The sequence below is a fragment of the Lygodium microphyllum genome, chromosome 13 (genome assembly GCF_053477565.2).
Source record: "Lygodium microphyllum isolate KBCC chromosome 13, Lygodium_microphyllum_v1.1.10, whole genome shotgun sequence".
Lineage (NCBI taxonomy): Eukaryota > Viridiplantae > Streptophyta > Polypodiopsida > Schizaeales > Lygodiaceae > Lygodium > Lygodium microphyllum.
Genome location: NC_141147.1, coordinates 154,655,147 through 154,672,675, shown reverse-complemented (window position 1 = coordinate 154,672,675; position 17,529 = coordinate 154,655,147). Strand labels below are relative to the sequence as shown.

General features: G+C 41.2%; 1 protein-coding gene across 1 annotated transcript in view; it reads right to left on the bottom strand.

Annotated features, from left to right (window-relative positions):
- The window catches only part of LOC148027384 (Transducin/WD40 repeat-like superfamily protein), a 186,652-nt gene extending 177,427 nt beyond the window's left edge, over window positions 1–9,225 (bottom strand). The window contains exon 1 of the mRNA XM_087691965.1: window positions 8,949–9,225. Coding sequence (XP_087548091.1) covers window positions 8,949–9,081 — 133 coding nt within the window. The 5' untranslated portion in view covers window positions 9,082–9,225. The remainder of the gene's footprint in view (window positions 1–8,948) is intronic.
- Between the last annotated feature and the right edge of the window lie 8,304 nt (window positions 9,226–17,529).

Genomic DNA, 17,529 nt, shown 5'->3' with positions numbered 1-17,529 from the left:
GGGTAATGAGCTGAAGAGTGTGTCGTACTCCGAACAAATCCCGAATCTTAGCAAGGCAACCTTCGAATATCAAACACCAGCAAACGCAGCAGTGAGAAAATCTGATACAGGCAGTAGTGAGGAGAGAGAAAGACTAAAAACGCAGGCAGGACAGCTTATAAGAGAGATAAAGACTAAAAACGCAAGCAGGGCAGCTTACAAGAGAGAGAAAGACTAAAAATATAGGCAACAAGTGAGAGAAAAACTAAAAACGCAGGCTGTCCAAACGTAGGTAGCAGGTGAGAGACTAAAAACGCAGGCTGTCCAAACGTAGGTAGCAGGTGAGAGACTAAAAACGCAGGCAAGGCAACCTGCAGAGAGAGAAATACTAAAAACGCAGGCAACAGATGAAAGAAAGACTAAAAACGTAGGCAAGACAGCCTGCAAGAGAAAGAAAGACTAAAAACGCAGGCAGCAGAACTGTGATGACATGGTGGATTGTACGGCAGTAGGTTTGCACACAGAAACAGCAGTCGCCTAGCTAGAATCAACTCCAAACTGCGTGAAGAGGGCTGGAAATCAAGCGCCAACTGATGGAGACAGCAATGGATAGCTTCGGCTGAGATGTCCTTCGCGAACGGGGTGTGGACAGCAAGCTAAAACACCTAAAATCTGCAAAAACGAGATTAGAGAAGAGTGGAGGGCTGGCTACCTATTTATAGAAAATTAGGGTTCTAGATTCTCTCCCACTTAACTCTCTCGATCCACTCCCCATTTTAGGGTTTTGGCTAAAATAAGCCTAAAATAAGCATGCTTTGGGACTGTTTAAGTAGCTAAGTGCATTTCTTAGCACAACACCCCCTCTCAAGCCCAAAATAGGACTAGAAAAGTAGACCAACCTAAATTTTAATTTACCCCAAGGCGTCCCACCCCAAAGCAGCCAGGGCATCGGACAAAGAATGCACGGCGGCTGCCCAGTGGCCTACCAAGACTACAGAGGCAATGGTTATCTTACTAAGGGAGCCCAAGTGATCAGCCCAAAGAGGCCAGGGCATCGGACCAAGGGTGCTCGACGGCTACCCAAGGGCCTACCAAGTCCTACAAAGGCGGATGGAATCAATCGACTTGTTTGGGTTTTTTTTTTTTTTTAGTTGTCTAAAAAGTGTGTGAAAATACATAAGTAATATAGGGGCAGCGGCCGATTAAGTGACAGATAGGAAAAGATAAAGAGAGTTTTAAACCCAAGTCATTCACAAAACTAGCAAACCAATCCCTCACACTGACTAGGATAAGCGTCTAAGGATGATAAAAATGTGTGTGTGTGCCAATCATGTGGTGAATATGGGGAGAGACAAAAAAGATGATGGTGGGCTTAGCAAGACAAGCAAAGCAAGCAAGGGTAGGGAATTTGCCTTTAGGAGAACTGCCATGTGTTATGCCACAAATATGGTGGATCCTAGAGTCGACCACTCCAAAAGACCAAAGAGGGATAAATGCATACAAATGCATGATTACATGAACAGAATGCCAATTCATGGGGTAATGCAAAGGGAGATGCAAGATGTCATGCTCATGCAATATGCTATGCAACGGTGCCACTTGGACAGTGCCCTCGCAAGGGAATTATTCACTTGTCCAAGTGCTCTTTTACAATCAGTTCATCCTGACAGTGCGGATAAAGTTACAAATGTCCATAATACAATACAAAAGAATAAATGAATGTAATGTCTAAAAATTGTAAGCATCATCACTGTCACGATCAAGAGTAGAAGCCGCCCCCCCTCAAACTAAAAGGGAAAGCAAGAGAAAAGCACCCTCTCCCCGTCAAGCTGAAGAAGTAGGGGAGGGTGTATCCAAGCCGATCCTAGGTAGCAGGTACTAAAGAACCGGCTAGTTGACCGCTTTGGTCAAAATGTCTGCAAAATTATCTGATAAAGGCACAAACTCTAGGCGAATAGTACCTAGCTCAACCTGCTCTCGAGAAAAGTGAAAGTGGACTTCCACATGCCGCGTCCGTGTTGTGATGATCGGATTGCCCGCAAGAGCAATGGCACTCAAGTTATCGTAGTAGACAACAATGGGAGAGACACAAAGAAAATGAAGTGCTGCCAGTAAACTCCTTCGAAAGATGGCCTTGGTGGTGCCATCGAAGAGAGCCCAGTACTCAGCCTCAGCCGAGGAAACCGCCACCATCTCCTGCTTACGGCTCGACCAAGAAATGAAAGCCATGCCCAAGGTAAAGAGGTAGCCGCCATGGGAACATCGGGTGTCAGGATCTCCTGCCCAATCAGAATCAGTGTACCCTTGCAAATATAAACCAGAACCATATGTCAGGCCATAAGAATAAGTACACCACAAATAACACAACACACAAAGACATGCAATCCAATGTGACATCCTAGATGCCGTGAAATACTAATTGAGTAAGCTAAATCTGGCCTACTGTAAATTAACCAAAGAAGTTTTTCTACAACAAAGCGATAGGTATGTGCATGTGCCATTTCCATTTCCATGACTGTCCGGTTCCTACGCTCTACGACTCCATTCTAAGAGGGGGAGTTGGTAGAGGTGAGCTCGCAAGAGATGCCATGCTTCTATAGAAACTTGAAAAACTCGTAGGAGATGAACTCACCACCGGCATCACTCCTCATGCAACCGACACGACAACCAATCTAGTTATGAACCACCAGCACCCAAGCAAGAAAGTATGTGAAAGCATCGAACTTATGCTTGAGCAAGTACAACCACGTGTATCTAGAATGATCATTCACTATCAAAAAGAAGTATAGTGCACCATTCAAGGCAGCAATGGATGTCGGCCCACAAAGATCAACATGAATAAATCTAAGAGGCGCCTCAACTCTATGTGAGGTCTGCTGAGGAAATGGAGTATAGTGCTACTTCCCGAGCTGACAAGCTTTACAGACATCTCGAGCTAGCTTCAAGCATGGAAGACCCTCAGCCAGCTCACGACGTGACAACTCATAAAGTGAGTCAAAACCAAGATGCTTTAAGTGAAAATGCCAAAGACGCTCATTGTTTGTAGGCTCACGAGATGTGGCTAAGGCCTGGAAGCTATGGAACACGGAGTCCTCGGCTATCGGCTCAGTCAAAAAGTGTCATGTGGTATAGGCCATTATGTTGTGCCTCACCGCGAGCAATCACTAAACTAGTCTGAGAGTCAAGCATCTCGGCTGTAGTCGCTGCAAAGAAAACATCTCGCTCCAACTGGCAAAGCTGGAAAACAAATAATAAGTTTACCCCAAGCTATGGAACATGATATACATTGTCCAACGTAGTCAGATCCGAACCCTTGTCAATGGCAAAACTGACGCAATCTTGAGCCTGAATCTTGACCGAGAAGTTGTTTCCTACGTGGACCCATCCAGCTACAGGAGCTTGGAAACAGAAAATGTCCGCTATAGGAGTCATATGATGTGTAGCTCCACTGTCCACAATCAAAACAGGAGCTGAAGTGCTCGACTGTGACGAGTGGGTTTGTACAGTAACCTCATCGAGAGGCAACTCACAGATATGGACAAGACTCGCATCTGATGTCTCTATGGAGATGATGTGGGCCTTTGCAAACCAGTCAGACAAGCCCTCTAGCGTTGAGAACATTGTCGACTAAGATGCTTCTGCGGTAGCAGTATGAGTCTGACCTTTAAACTGCCCCTTGTCATCACCCTACCTCCCCTGCTAGGGGTTGCCCGACTGAGGGGCGAGGGTCTGAGACTTAGGTTTTGGTGTTGTGCCTCTTGCCTTTAATCGATACTCGTAGTCAAAATGGCCAGCCTTTTGACAATGTTGACAATACCTATTCTTTTTAGGTACATTCTACCACCCAAGTTTGAGAGATTGGAATGTTCCTTGTGATTTCTCGGATGGATTTTACTTTTGATTTTGATTTTCAGTGGAGGTTTGGTTTTGTTTTCCCTTCCCTTGTTACCCTTTCTGAGAATGAGCAATAAGAGCCCCCTCTAAAGAGAAATTCATATGAAACAAATCGAACAACCGTGCGTAACGCAACAACTGACACTCAAATTCATAGAATGTAGGCATGGTAGGTTTTGAAACTATGCCTTCCATAAAATTGAAGTATTTCTTGGGGAGTTTATTTAGGAACAATGTGACATGATCGTCAGACAACTTAGGAGTCTCCGTAGTGGAGAATTTAGCGAGGAGACGCCAATACTCAATCAACTTATCTTTCAAGTCATCCCGGTCAGTGATTTTGAAAAGCTGAAGCTCATGGTCAAGAATAATACGACGGGTCCTATCTCAAGCCGCATAGCGGTCAGTCAAGTGTGCCCATCGCTCTGACGCTAAGTCAAAATGTTGAAGCTGAGAATGAAACTCAAGCAATAAGCCATGCATCAGCTCGACAATAGCAGAGGCATTCCTAGCCTTCCATGAGCGGACAACCTCATATGGAGCAAACGTGGGATCGGGTTGGGGTTCCAACCCCTGCACAAGATCCCATAGGTTCTAGGGATCAAGGACATGTCTCATCAAGTTCGACCAAGTAGTAAAGTTTGACCCGTTAAAAGGAGTCTTGTCATTAAATGTATGCTTGAGCTAAAACCATGAGATGTTGAGTAGATAGGGTAAGATGGATGTGGGGGATAAGATTGTGGAGGGTAAGATAGTGGAGGTGGATGTGTTTGATAAGAAGGAGGAAGAGGGGGAAAAGATGGGTAGGCACAAGTAGACTGTGAATGTCCAATGAGCGCCGATGGAGGCAGAGGCACTGGAACATGAATGTTTCCATAAGGTGCCGGTGTAGGTGGAGGCACTAGGACACAGAAGCCCTATCCAAAGTGAGGCTAGGGCACAACAGTATGACCAAAAGATCCACTAGGTAAAACCATGGAGGCAAACTGTGAAGTTAACTGATCCACACTCGGGAGAGATTGGGGAGGATACCCAGGCTGCAATGATCGCGAAAATGTATGTGAAGTAGATGGAACACCACCTGATTGAGGAAAGGATGAGGTCCTAAAGGATGTGCCTATGTTTTCATAACTCCCCGGTGTGATGTGCGGTGCGACATGAGGTGTCTGAAATGGAAATGTAAATGGTGTCAATGGAAGTGGAGAAGCAACGGAATAATGTGGTGGGATGGATGGGATGTGGTGTGTCAGGTGCAGATGCATTTTGTTCATTATTATCATTTAATGATTGAAAATGAAAATGTAAAGATGATGATACACCATACAATGAAGAAAAAGAAACACCAAATTCATTCTAGTTTTGTGAAGTAGACAGAAAAAAAGAAATGATAGAAAAAGAGGTATCTGACTTTTACTTATAATCCCCACGATGTGTGTTAACATACAAGAATTGATCCTCAAGAGGACCTTTTCTTTAGTCAACAGACTAGACTCTTTACTCCACGTGATCTCTATCATAATATTGCAAAGCAGAAGAGGTAAAAGAAGAAGGAACAAAAGACGAATCTAAAGTACCTTGCACCGGAGTGGAAGGAAGAGGATGAAAGAAAGGAATATACTCCGAGTCTTGTTCTCCAAGAGGGGGGCCCATCCCTGATGGAGATCTCGATAGCCCTGCAACATCATTAGATTTACGCACAACATCTGAAGAGAAATTCATTCATACCTTCATTTAGAAGCTTTTCTTGAAGGGCAATCCTTCAATCAAGCTTCTCAATCTTCTTTCATCTATAAGCTATGATCAATTTGTATTCTTTCGAGGTCAACTTGCCTAGCTTTTCTTCCATGTAATCAGAAGTGTCTTCCACCATGTCGGAACTTTGTGAAGCAAGCTAATCGGCCCACTCTCGCTCAATTCTCAGCATAGTTGGTTTTGGAGACTGAATCAGTGTTGTTGCGTTCAAAGTCATTTGAACCTATTGTAGTTTTTGCTTCTTATTCTACGTAGAGCTTTCAGATCAAAGGCCTAGGTTTCTCAAAGAAACCAGACTCTGATACCATGTAAAGAAATGCCCTAACACAAAAACATAAACGAAAGCCGTACAACAAAGCATAAACTGATAAAAGAACACAGTTAGGGTTAGGATAACTCAAAGACAATGAACACAGTAAATAAATGAAGTGATATAACTACTGAATAATACGATACTCATGCAACAAACACGCTATGCAATGAATGAATACTGAACCTCAAACTCCTGTATCTCAAGGATCAAGGTAGGGGTAATGAGCTGAAGAGTATGTCGTACTCCGAACGGATCCCAAATCGCAGCAAGGCAACCTCCGAATGTCAAACACTAGCAAACGCACCAGTAAGAAGCTGGATCTGATACAGACAGCAATGAGGAGAGAGAAATACTAAAAATGCAAGCAACATGTCAGAGAAAGACTAAAAACGCAGGCAGGACAGCCTGCAGAAGAGAAATAGTAAAAAACATATGCAGGATAACCTGTAGGAGAGAGAAAGACTAAAAACCCAAGCAACATGACTCTGATAACGCGGCAAGCTATATGGCAGTAAGTCAGCACAGGAACAGCAGTCACCTGATTGGAATTAACTCTTCAATTGGAATCAACTCCAAACTACGTGAAAAGGGCTAAAAATCAGGTGCCAACAAAAGGAGACAGCAATGGACAACTTCGGCTAAGATGTCCTCCGCGAACAAGATGTGGGTAGAAAGTTGAAACACCTAAAATCTGAAAAAATGAGATTAGAGAAGAGTGGAGGGCTGGCTACCTATTTATAGAAAATTAGGGTTCTAGATTCTCTCCCACTTAACTCTCTCAATCCGCTTCCCATTTTAGGGTTTTGGCTAAAATAAGCCTAGAATAAGCATACTTTGGGACTGTTTAAGTGGCTAAGTGCATTTCTTAAAACAACACTTTGTGCATTCTTAGACCAACTATTGCTTTCCACAGTCTAGCTACACCCACCAAACATTGTCTTTGTCATCTAGGATTTTTTCAAGGTGTCCCCTATTTTTTCTAACATTTCCTTCTATGTGACCAGCATTTATTGCTGATTGGTCAACATTTTTTGGCCTCCACTAATGCAAGTCGGCCAGATTTAGGCATTTATGGCTATTTGTAGAGCCAACCCCCCACTTGCCAAACACACACACACACACTCTTCACTCTTAAGTCTTTCCCTTTGCAAGTGCGCACTCCAACACTTTTGTGCTTGGTGCTGCCATCGTCATCCACCTGATCTGGTGCCCTCATTGATGCTTTGGGCTCTGTGCAAGGACTAATCAATCCATCATCATTGTATCAGCATTCTTCTTCAATATGTGCAATATTCTTCCTTCATTTTCTTCTTCCTCTCTCTCTCTCTCTCTTTCTGCTTCTCTTTGTGTTTATGTTTCTCTTCCGTTGCGTACTCTCACAACATCCAAGGTACTTGTGCTAATAGTATATCCATCATGGGGTCACTATTTAGTATACTAGTCATTGCAATTGATTCGCATTTGGATATAGTTATTAGCACAACCTTAAAATTATCCATTTGCATCAATTTATGATCATCAAATATTCATTACCATGTGTTGGTTTGTAAAGCATGATCATTGGCTTTTAGTGGTATTCAGCTGGTTTCATAAACAGCAAAGTGTTTTGTGAATGCCATTGATAATTCAGCTATGGTTTACATCTAATTTATCTTTACCTATAGTTGCTCACCAAAACAATTAAGAAACGCTACTAAGAGATGCATCCTATAGATTTTTGGAAACACCCTTCAATTCTTTTTCAATTTTATAAATTGATTATGCTAACTGAAATTTTTGAGCAAGAGTTTGTTGGTAGCATGGTTAAGTAGCAACGGCCAATGTTGTTTTTACTATGATGCCTTATGAAAATTCTGATGCAGTATCTTGTTTTCAGCACAATGCAATGTAATCAAGAGCGATTGCGGGGATTTCAAGGGGGAGGTTTATGACAGGGACATGCAATTCTAATGCATTGCTTCGCATTTGATTAAGTTATTAATCAAACATGCAAATGTGATGTGCAAGTTAATTAATTCACAATGTTGGACCAAGGACCTTCAGAAGTCAGTGGGCGTCAAAGTCAAAAGTTGTAAGAAGTTATATTGGTTAGAGGCTTTTCATGTTCTAAATCTAGATTTCAATCTTTTGTTTGAGTATGGTTTGGCGCAGCAACTAGTTGCTCTAAGGAAGATGTGACAATCAATAAGATTTGGATCAATGAGTCACTTTGGGTTGGGCCATCACAAATAGATTGCCAATTTTAGAAAAGATTATTTGAATGGGAATGTCATTACATGTGTGCTACAGCCAAAAGAAACATCGGCAAATAGAAAAGGTAGCTGCTATACAAGGCCCACGTGTGCTCCTTGCCTGATAAATACATTTCCATTTCAAGTAGATATTATTTAAGCGGGATGCCGTTAAACATGGACTACATATAGGAGTAACCATCAAAAATAGTTAGAATAGGTATTTCAAATTGGCCCAAGTGTGCTTCTTCTTTAGAAAAGTGCAGCACTTGCTTTGGGATTATCTTGGTACCGGCGAGTTTCCACAAAAGTTGTTTGTTTTGCTTCTTCTCCAATTTTCAATACTTGTTCAAATACATTTGTAGGTCTTTGATCGATATGGTAAACACTTACAAAGCATGCAAGGGTCTTGGCATGTACCAAAGATTGGCTCGTGCCTATATAGATTGACTATCACACAATGTTTGGTTGGTGCACCTTTCGGATCTTGTAGAGTAAAATAGTCCAAGAAAATTAGAAATGCATGTCTAAGCACTGAACAGTTGTGTGTATGTTTCTTTCTACCAAAATTTGAGGAAAGCTCCAAGCTCGGGTTTAACGGTTTTCCTTCAAAGAGATGTGCGCATAAATGAATTAGCAATAAGTAAGACTCGGATCTATAAAAGAAGACCATGTAAGGCTTTCATGACTATCCCAATGCACTTCTGAGTTTTCCAAATCAAAGCTCAAGCAATCGGTTTCAATGCATTGCAGCAGGATGTAAGAAAATGGAAGCGTACCGTGTATATGGTGGCCGACGGCAACGGCCAAGAGAGCCTGAGTGGGATGGAAGGCAGCATGATGGGGCTGGATCGCCCCGCCGCGACCATTACTGCGGCCTACTTCCAGATGGTGGATCGTTATCCACTCCATCTCTCCCTCCTCCGATCCAGTCCCACTGTCTCGGCGCAGGAGTATAACTTCGCTGAGATCGCTGTCTTTGGCTTAAGAATGGAGATGTAAATTCATGACTACGGGGCTTCTTAAGAAATTGATGAGCTTCGCTTTGTGAGAAATTGATGACTTTCAAGTTTCGCTTTATGTAAATTTGGGACTTGGGTTTAAGAAATTTGGGACTTTGGTTTAAGAAATTGACGAGGTGCTTCGTGCCGGGATTGGGCGGGCAGGATGGCTCAGGCAACCAGGCACATTTGTGGACGAGTTTGCGCGTGGACAGGCAGGATCGCTTGCTTGGGCAACCAGGCTCATTCACGGACGAGTTTGCGCATGGGCACACATATTTGTGCACAGGTGGGCAGGTGCAATGCCATGTGGCGATCGGGGAGGATAGACATGCATGTCTATCACTGGGAAAATTTCCATTCTCAAAAAAAAAGTTCCATTGCCACTCTTCGTCTCAGTGATGGTATAGGGGACATGATAGTCTTTCCTCTCTTTCTTGCACCTAAATTTTTAAAAGCCCACGACGTAAACGTGAACACATCTAAAAGATTACTTAACATTAGAATAACAATACCTGGCCTGATATTTGCAAACCACTCAATAGGCATTGTCACAGCTTGATGTAGCATCACAAAACAATTGAGGTCCTTAAATTCATACGTCGGCCACCCCCTCAATATTCTATCAGTGAGAGATCATTGAAACCTCTTTTCTTGCTTAGCTTCACCCATATGCACTCAAAAACACTAAGTATATCCACAATACACTATCTCAATAAAAACTGGAAGTAAAATCTCTATATTGACATCATCATATAAACACTCAATGACCCTTGCAAGCATTCTTCTTATAATATCATGCGTTGTCATTGTGCGCAATATACACTGCAGTTCCTTCTGATACTCAGAAGCTGGATAATAGCCCCAGCTTGGAGTAGGCATCTGCAATAGTCAAGCAAACAATTATATACAATGTAGAAAATATATACTCAACTACCAACAAGTATATGCCAACTAAATATAGCACAAAGGCCATTTCACATATATGCCAAGCAAGGACTGCAATGCCGTCAAAATTCAGTAGATACATCTCTACAAAAATGCAAGCATATCATTCCACCCTCCAAAAAATACATCTCTCTATGCATCTCTGCAAAAAAGCAATGCACCTTATTGCATCTTCTGAAGTACATCCTTATACACAATGTTTGTCATGACGTTCACAACACTTCCATTCTCATCCAGTAAGACCCTCACACCGCATGAGGATTTCACCCTTGAAAACGCAACATACAACTGTCCATGTGTAAATACTGGTGTCTTTAAGTAAAGACCAACAACAGATAGCATCTGGCCTTGTGACTTATTGATCGTCATCGAAAACGCCAATTGAACTTGAAATTGCCTTCGCCTCATAGTAAACGAAAATTATAAGGTGCTAGGAATAAAAGTGATTCTAGGAATAAAAACCCATTCCGCTACATTTGTCCCTGTTATTATCTCAACATCTATCACCTTTGTATTGAATACCTTACATATCAACCATGTACCATTATACAAACCTTTGCTAGATTTAAGTTTCTAAGTAGAATAATAGGTGCATTCATCTTTAGTAACAATAGATGGGGAGGAAATCCACCTCCAAGATCTAGTGTATTTAAATACTCTCCAAAGTATAAAAATAAGCTATCACCCGTCTCTGCAATTGAATCGGCACTATAGTACTGTATAACTTCTCCTGGCCTCGATTGCAATGCACAATGATTCAAAGAAGCCGCCTCTGTACTCCGCGCTGCAAGTATAATATGCTCCAAACTCTCTCACAATTGACACTTCACCGTACACACTATTAAACAAGGTTTCAATAGAGTATCCTTTCAACACCAGGCTCGATGGAATATGTAGCTTATCACAAGTCTCCATGATACCCACTCCATCCCCCATCCCTTGAATCCAACTAATAAATCAATTATCTATTATACCACCAATAGTTGACATCCTCATATTCCCAGACAACCTTAGCACCTTAACATACTATCATAAATGAGAGTAACATAGTAACGCATTAACAATATCTTTACGGAAGCCCTTCATCACAACAGGCAAGATCTGCCTAAAATCACCTTGAAGCAAAGTGCCCTTTCCACCAAATGGTTTATCACAACTCATAACATCTCTTAAAGTTTTTTCAACAGCTTCAAATGCAAACCTGTGCATCATGGGAGCCTCATCCCACAAAGTAAGGCTTGACTGTCCGAACAATTGAGCAAGATTGCTCTGAGCAGGAATATTATAGATGGATCGATTACATAGATCCAATGGTATTTTAAACCTTGAGTTAGTAGTACGACCGCTCTATAGAAGCAAAGCAGCAATGCTAGATGATGTTGTTGCTAATGCTATATGCTGATTAGTGCGCAACCTAGCAAGCAAACACTTGTAAAGAAATGTCTTTCCAGACCCACCAAGGCCATCCAAAAAAAAAAAACATCCCTAGAGTTTCCACCAATAGCACCTATAATTGCATTGTATGCAGCTCTCTGTCCGTCATTCAACATTGCCTCCATAGAAACACAAACTCTACGCTGCTCTAGTATATCGTATGCATATTCATCTTCTAAAAGAGAGTTAATACACAACTAAGAATCTGTTCGACGAGGTTCTTGCAATCCATCAAAGTCATATAATCTTCACCCATGCTATTGTAAAAGATTTTGAAGATGTAATAAAGCCCCGTTTGATACCTCTTGTTGTAGAACTGCAAAAGATATATGCACATGCTCTAGCTGTAAGTTATACAAAATATCCCCTACCATTGGTGACATGAACCTATCCCAAAGCTGACCAGGCTGCGTAGGCTCACAAAAGACAAATATTGCAACAAACAAAGCACGCAATTGGGCACCAATTTGTACATATGCAACTTCTTCCAAGCACACAGCACATTCATCATCATCCTCTAACATGCCCTTTGCAATGCAGGCTTCCTTAAAGGTGTTGTATACCATGTTGCCAACAATACCCAAATCATCAAAAGACATACATCCTTGAGACACTGTCAAGAGCATTCACAAGTAATAACACTCACTAGATGTGGGCAGCACAAAGTATATTCGACCACACGTATTTCCACGCTTTCTCTTTGTCCATACCTTTCATTGTCCATTCCACACCCAATACACTGGGAAGTCTTGACAGCGAATAGCTTGAGCCTCTGGATGAATACGATTGCACACAAACCAATCCGTACGAGTAGTTTTCCTGATATCTTCATTCTGCATAACATCTGATATATTGTCTATATCTTGAAACACCACACAATTCTCATCAGGCAGGTGCACCTGCAATTGATGTATATCAGGCTTCTCATTGTGCAATGCATAGTCATATTCACCAACACGCTTCTGAAGTAGAAACATACCATGCATCTAAATAACTCTTGATCTCATCCACTTCATGAAAGGTTGTACCATTTAACCTCGAGTTTCCAACAAAAAATTTAATGGTTGCACAATCATGTCCCTTGTATATATACTTATACAAATACTTAACAACTGCCACCGTTGAGCATACCTCAACATTTATATGTGCATTGTAATTTTTACTCAAGTAAGGACTGTATGGAACAATCCATCGATTATCAATAGTATTACCCTTTATTGGGACCATCTTTCCATCATCTCATCTTCTATAAACAGGATAGCCAGAGCTATCAACAATTGTTAGAGTCACAAACCTCCGAGGAAAATTTTTAGTGCATCAACCATTGGGCATGCAAAGGCTCTTGGGATTCATTGTATCTCAAGGACCATGCACATTGCATTTTGAGATAGTTTCAAACAAAGCTGAAAACTTTGCTTTATTAGGAAACTCAACACAAACAAATCTATCATAATGGCATGCTTCAGAGGGTTTAGAAAGGGTGCTCCAAAATTAGCAAAGTATGAGAATGCGGTAGCCCCCACTTTTGAAACTCAATCACACTAACATAGCCTACAACATTCCCAAATAGATTCCTTTTCAACTATGTATACATCATATCAGCATGTTTTTTATGAAATACTCTAGCAGTCAAATCAGGACGATCATAGCAGTCTGTCCAGGCAACAAAGCATTAGTTATCTCTAACCACTTTGGATTACATGTCATCGTTATAAAGAGATCAGCTTTTCCCTTACTCCACACTATAGCCATGGCATCCTGATACAACTAATACATGTGCCTTGGCCCACCAGTAAAAGAAGATGGCAAAACCACCCTTTTACCAATAGAGGCATCAATAATTCCCATTGGCCCATCATCAATCACTCCCATCATATCTGTTAAGTCCTTATAAACTTCCGAACGTAGAACTGATTGATTCTGATGACACCAAGCCAACCTACATTGCTTTATACTACAATAAGCATCAACAATAAATTGTTGCAACAATCAACCACCCCGTAACATGCACACCTTAGTGTTCTCACGCACTTGTAGTCGAAATGCATAAAATTATATCTGAGTAACACAATCCTTGTTAGACAATCCATGTATATTAATTGGAACATTGACACCATTACATGCAAACCATTATCACCCATAGGAAAAAGAAGAACGTATAGCATTAGCATATATGCCCTATGCAAGTTTGAAATAGCAATGCATCGTCCATCTCGACTATAAACATGTATGTCTCGACGATTAAGAGTATTCTCATCGCCTTGTCCTGGTATGATAGCCGCAACCTCAGTTGCCACTGGAGCTGATTATTGTCTATTAATCTGTTAAACCCCAAAAATAGTCATTCTCAAATCATGTAAGGGATTGTTTTGCAATTGTATACCCACAGATCTAAAAGCTTGTGCATATGCATTGTGTTGATGCATCATAGATTGAAGCTCCCTAAGCAAATCTGGCAATAAATTAGGCATAACATCCAACCGATTAGATAACTCATGCTCAGTATCATAAACATAAAGTTGTGCAAATCTTGGCATTTCCTATAGTTGCACATTAGGAATCAAAGGGCCTATACGATGATAAACTGAGCCATGCACTCTAAAGGTATAAGAAATTCCCACAACATATAAAAGCTCATTAACATTGGCACCAAGTGACACAAATGCAAGAGCACTATTATATGCTCGTATATTATATTTAAATACTCTACTTTGAGGATGCATACCATGCAAAAAATCATGCAATAACTGTGGTGGATGTTGCAATGGTGGCAACATTACTTTTCCATTTCAACAACAATGTTTACCAAACAAAACTGATCCCTGCACTTGAGTCTCACATCTCCACAATTTAGCCAAACATCGCTGACACATCTCAGAAAGACTCCCTATGGAATGCACAATTGGGTCTTGAAATAGCAATATTAGAGTTGCAGGATAAATATCCATTGCAGGCAAAGCATGTAAAATGGAGCAAATACTTGTATTTCAAGGACTAAATGTTGGAGCATTATTCACACGTGACTCATTAATCACAAGATTTCCTACATTTTGGTGATTTTCAACATCACAATTATAATCATTAGCAAATTGCTTCTCAATCAAACTATCACTACAAGATATAGACCTTATACCGATGTTTAAAGCGACGAAAATACAAACAACAAAATTTACCCCCGTTGTCGCAAAAAGCGTCATTATTAACGACGCCATAGAAACGTCGCTATCAGCGTCGCTATTGGCGTATAGCGACGCAACCAAAATGCGACGCTGATAGCGACGCAACCAGTAAATTTGCGACGCACATAGCGACACGAGCAGTAAATTTGCGATGGTAATAGTGACGGTAACATGGATTTAAAAAAAAATTGTGGCATATAGCACTGTGTGCTGTATGAGAGCCATACAAAATAGTTTATGTACTACTGTATACAAAGCGCTTGCAAACAAAAAGAATGTATACTGAAATCATAAAACTAATACATGATCGCATAAAAAGCGATTGGTACAATCATGACAGGATATCAGTAATACATAGAAAATGTCTACATAGATCAGGCGACTAAAAAACAAAGATGTGTGAGCTCCAAGGATCCAAGGGCGAGCTACAAATCCTCGTCCCCCGAAAGCTCGTCCCGCCGCAAAGGAGCATCGAACGGACTCTACAGAAAAAGAACCAACACATCAATCCACCATACAATAATGCATTCAAATATCTCATGGTAACTACGGACAAGAAAGATGAGTGACTTACAGGGCCGCCGCATCTACACAATCGGTCAATCAATGCATTGAGACTGTGCCTCTCTACATATCGAGTCTCAAGGCTTATCGGATCGCGATTTGTAATGAAGTGCTGCAAAAAAAACAAAATGCTAACTGTTAGAAACATGATTGTCAGTACAAAGAATATTTCAAAAAAACAAACAAGTAAAACAAAAGAAAAACTTACAAAGTCCTCCAAATATGTCCTGTGGCCGCCACTCCCAAGATGATGGACCACTCCGGCCTCGAGTCGTGCCCTCGCCGCCTCGCGCTGCTGACTCGAACGTCCTGGAGAATCTGTAGCCTCCTCCCTCAATCGGCGCCAGTCGTCTGCATCTAACCACTCGGGCTTTGCAGCCCCACTCTTGATTGCCTTGCATTCCTTGGCTCTCGCGCAAAGCCTGGGAAGGTAGAGTCAATGTGACTCCATGCGCGCGAATCTGCTGATATTCGTTGAACTCGATCCGTGGACCTATTCTGCACATGCCATGTTGTCAAGCTCGCCATGCCGAATGTACGAAACATGTGGTTTATGCGGGGGATGAGCGGAAAGTGTCTTAGAACTTTTTGAGGGATGGTTTGCCCTTGCAAGTCCTGTCGATACCTGTGAGCACCACACTTTGGACATGTCTCCATAGTCTCGTATTCTTCTCGAAACAGTATGCAATCGTTGATACATGCATGGATATTATTGTAGTCCATGCCAAGCTTCCGTAAAACATGTCGTACATCATCACGAGACTCAGGCATGGTATTTGTAGGTGGTAATATATGATATTTCAATAACCTGAAAAAAATCATAAAACACCTTGAAAAAGCATAAATATTTGTAATAATAGTGTCAAAAAAAATCAATGAAGCCTAAGTGCAAGGTACATGAATAACTCAGTCACACTCGTATCGCTCCACCCGTATTTTGCTTGCATACTTAAGAGTGCAAGCAGTGCCTTCAACCGAGATACTCAGCACCCATCATATAATGGTATGGATGCTTCCTCTCTAAGCGGATCAGATGTCTCGACATCCATGGGAATCAATGCATCGATCATTGCCTCCATCTCAGGCTCCAAGATTGTAGGTAGGTTTGGAAGGTTGTTTGTCTCCTATGGCATTGACGGTATAGATTGGCCTTGCGAGTGGTGGATTGGCTCCTGCACTCCATCCATCGTACGCCCACGAACTCTTCTAATTGGCCGCAAATGGTGCACTCCCCCTTGGGATGAGACATCACCTCCCTGGATAGAAAATTTTCCAACAAGACCCAATCTTATTGTATATGGTTTTCAATTAGCTTGCGAGTACAATGCATGATTGATATTAACTTCAAATTACCATTTGTTGAAAATCCGCAATCGCTTGATCAATGATCTTAGATTAAAACTCGCCAAATTGTCGTACGTGTTCTATAGAAAATTGGCGTTTTCGTCTAATTGCCAACTTGCATTGAGAGCAAGGACATGGGACACGCTGATTAAGATACGCCTCGCGATCTTGAACAATAAGACCTTATTCGTTTTCCATCTTATCTATATTACAACAAACGAGGCTCAAATGGATAGCTTTATGGAGATGTATGTCAAGTTGCAAGTTGACCATAAGCTCTTGCTTGAGAGGTTTTAGCCTCTGCAAGAGATTGAGAAGTAAATTTTGTAAAACATTGAGGTTGATATTGATGCATCCATGGTGTTGAAATCTAAACTTTAAGATATAAGAAATGCTTTATTGATTGATGTAAAGAATGCATTGGACATAGTAGTTGAGAGATTTATTGATGTTATATCTCGGCCATATACCATGCTCAAGGATTTGTTTGTCCCGGTAGATAATTATTCATTATTGTTTAAAAAAGAAGCATTGATTCATAAGGTTCATGAGTCGAAGACTAAATGTTTGGACTTGACTAAAAGATTGGATAATGCCTTAGATGCTAAAAGGAAAAGTGATGAATATGTTACTTCATCATTGCAACAAAAAGATTGGTGATAAGGATGCTATGATTAATGAAGTTCTTCATGAGGTGAATATAGAGTTGAAGGGGATGGAACACGATTCTTCTTTGGGATTTAGTGGTGATCAGTCAATTATTGAGGTGTCTTCTTGTGCAACCATTATACCTTATATACCTAGCTACGGTCTCTAGGTCATGTACTTTGAGTATCTTAGAGGGGCTCTACTAGGATTACTTATATAACTGCACTAGAGGGCTTTGAGCA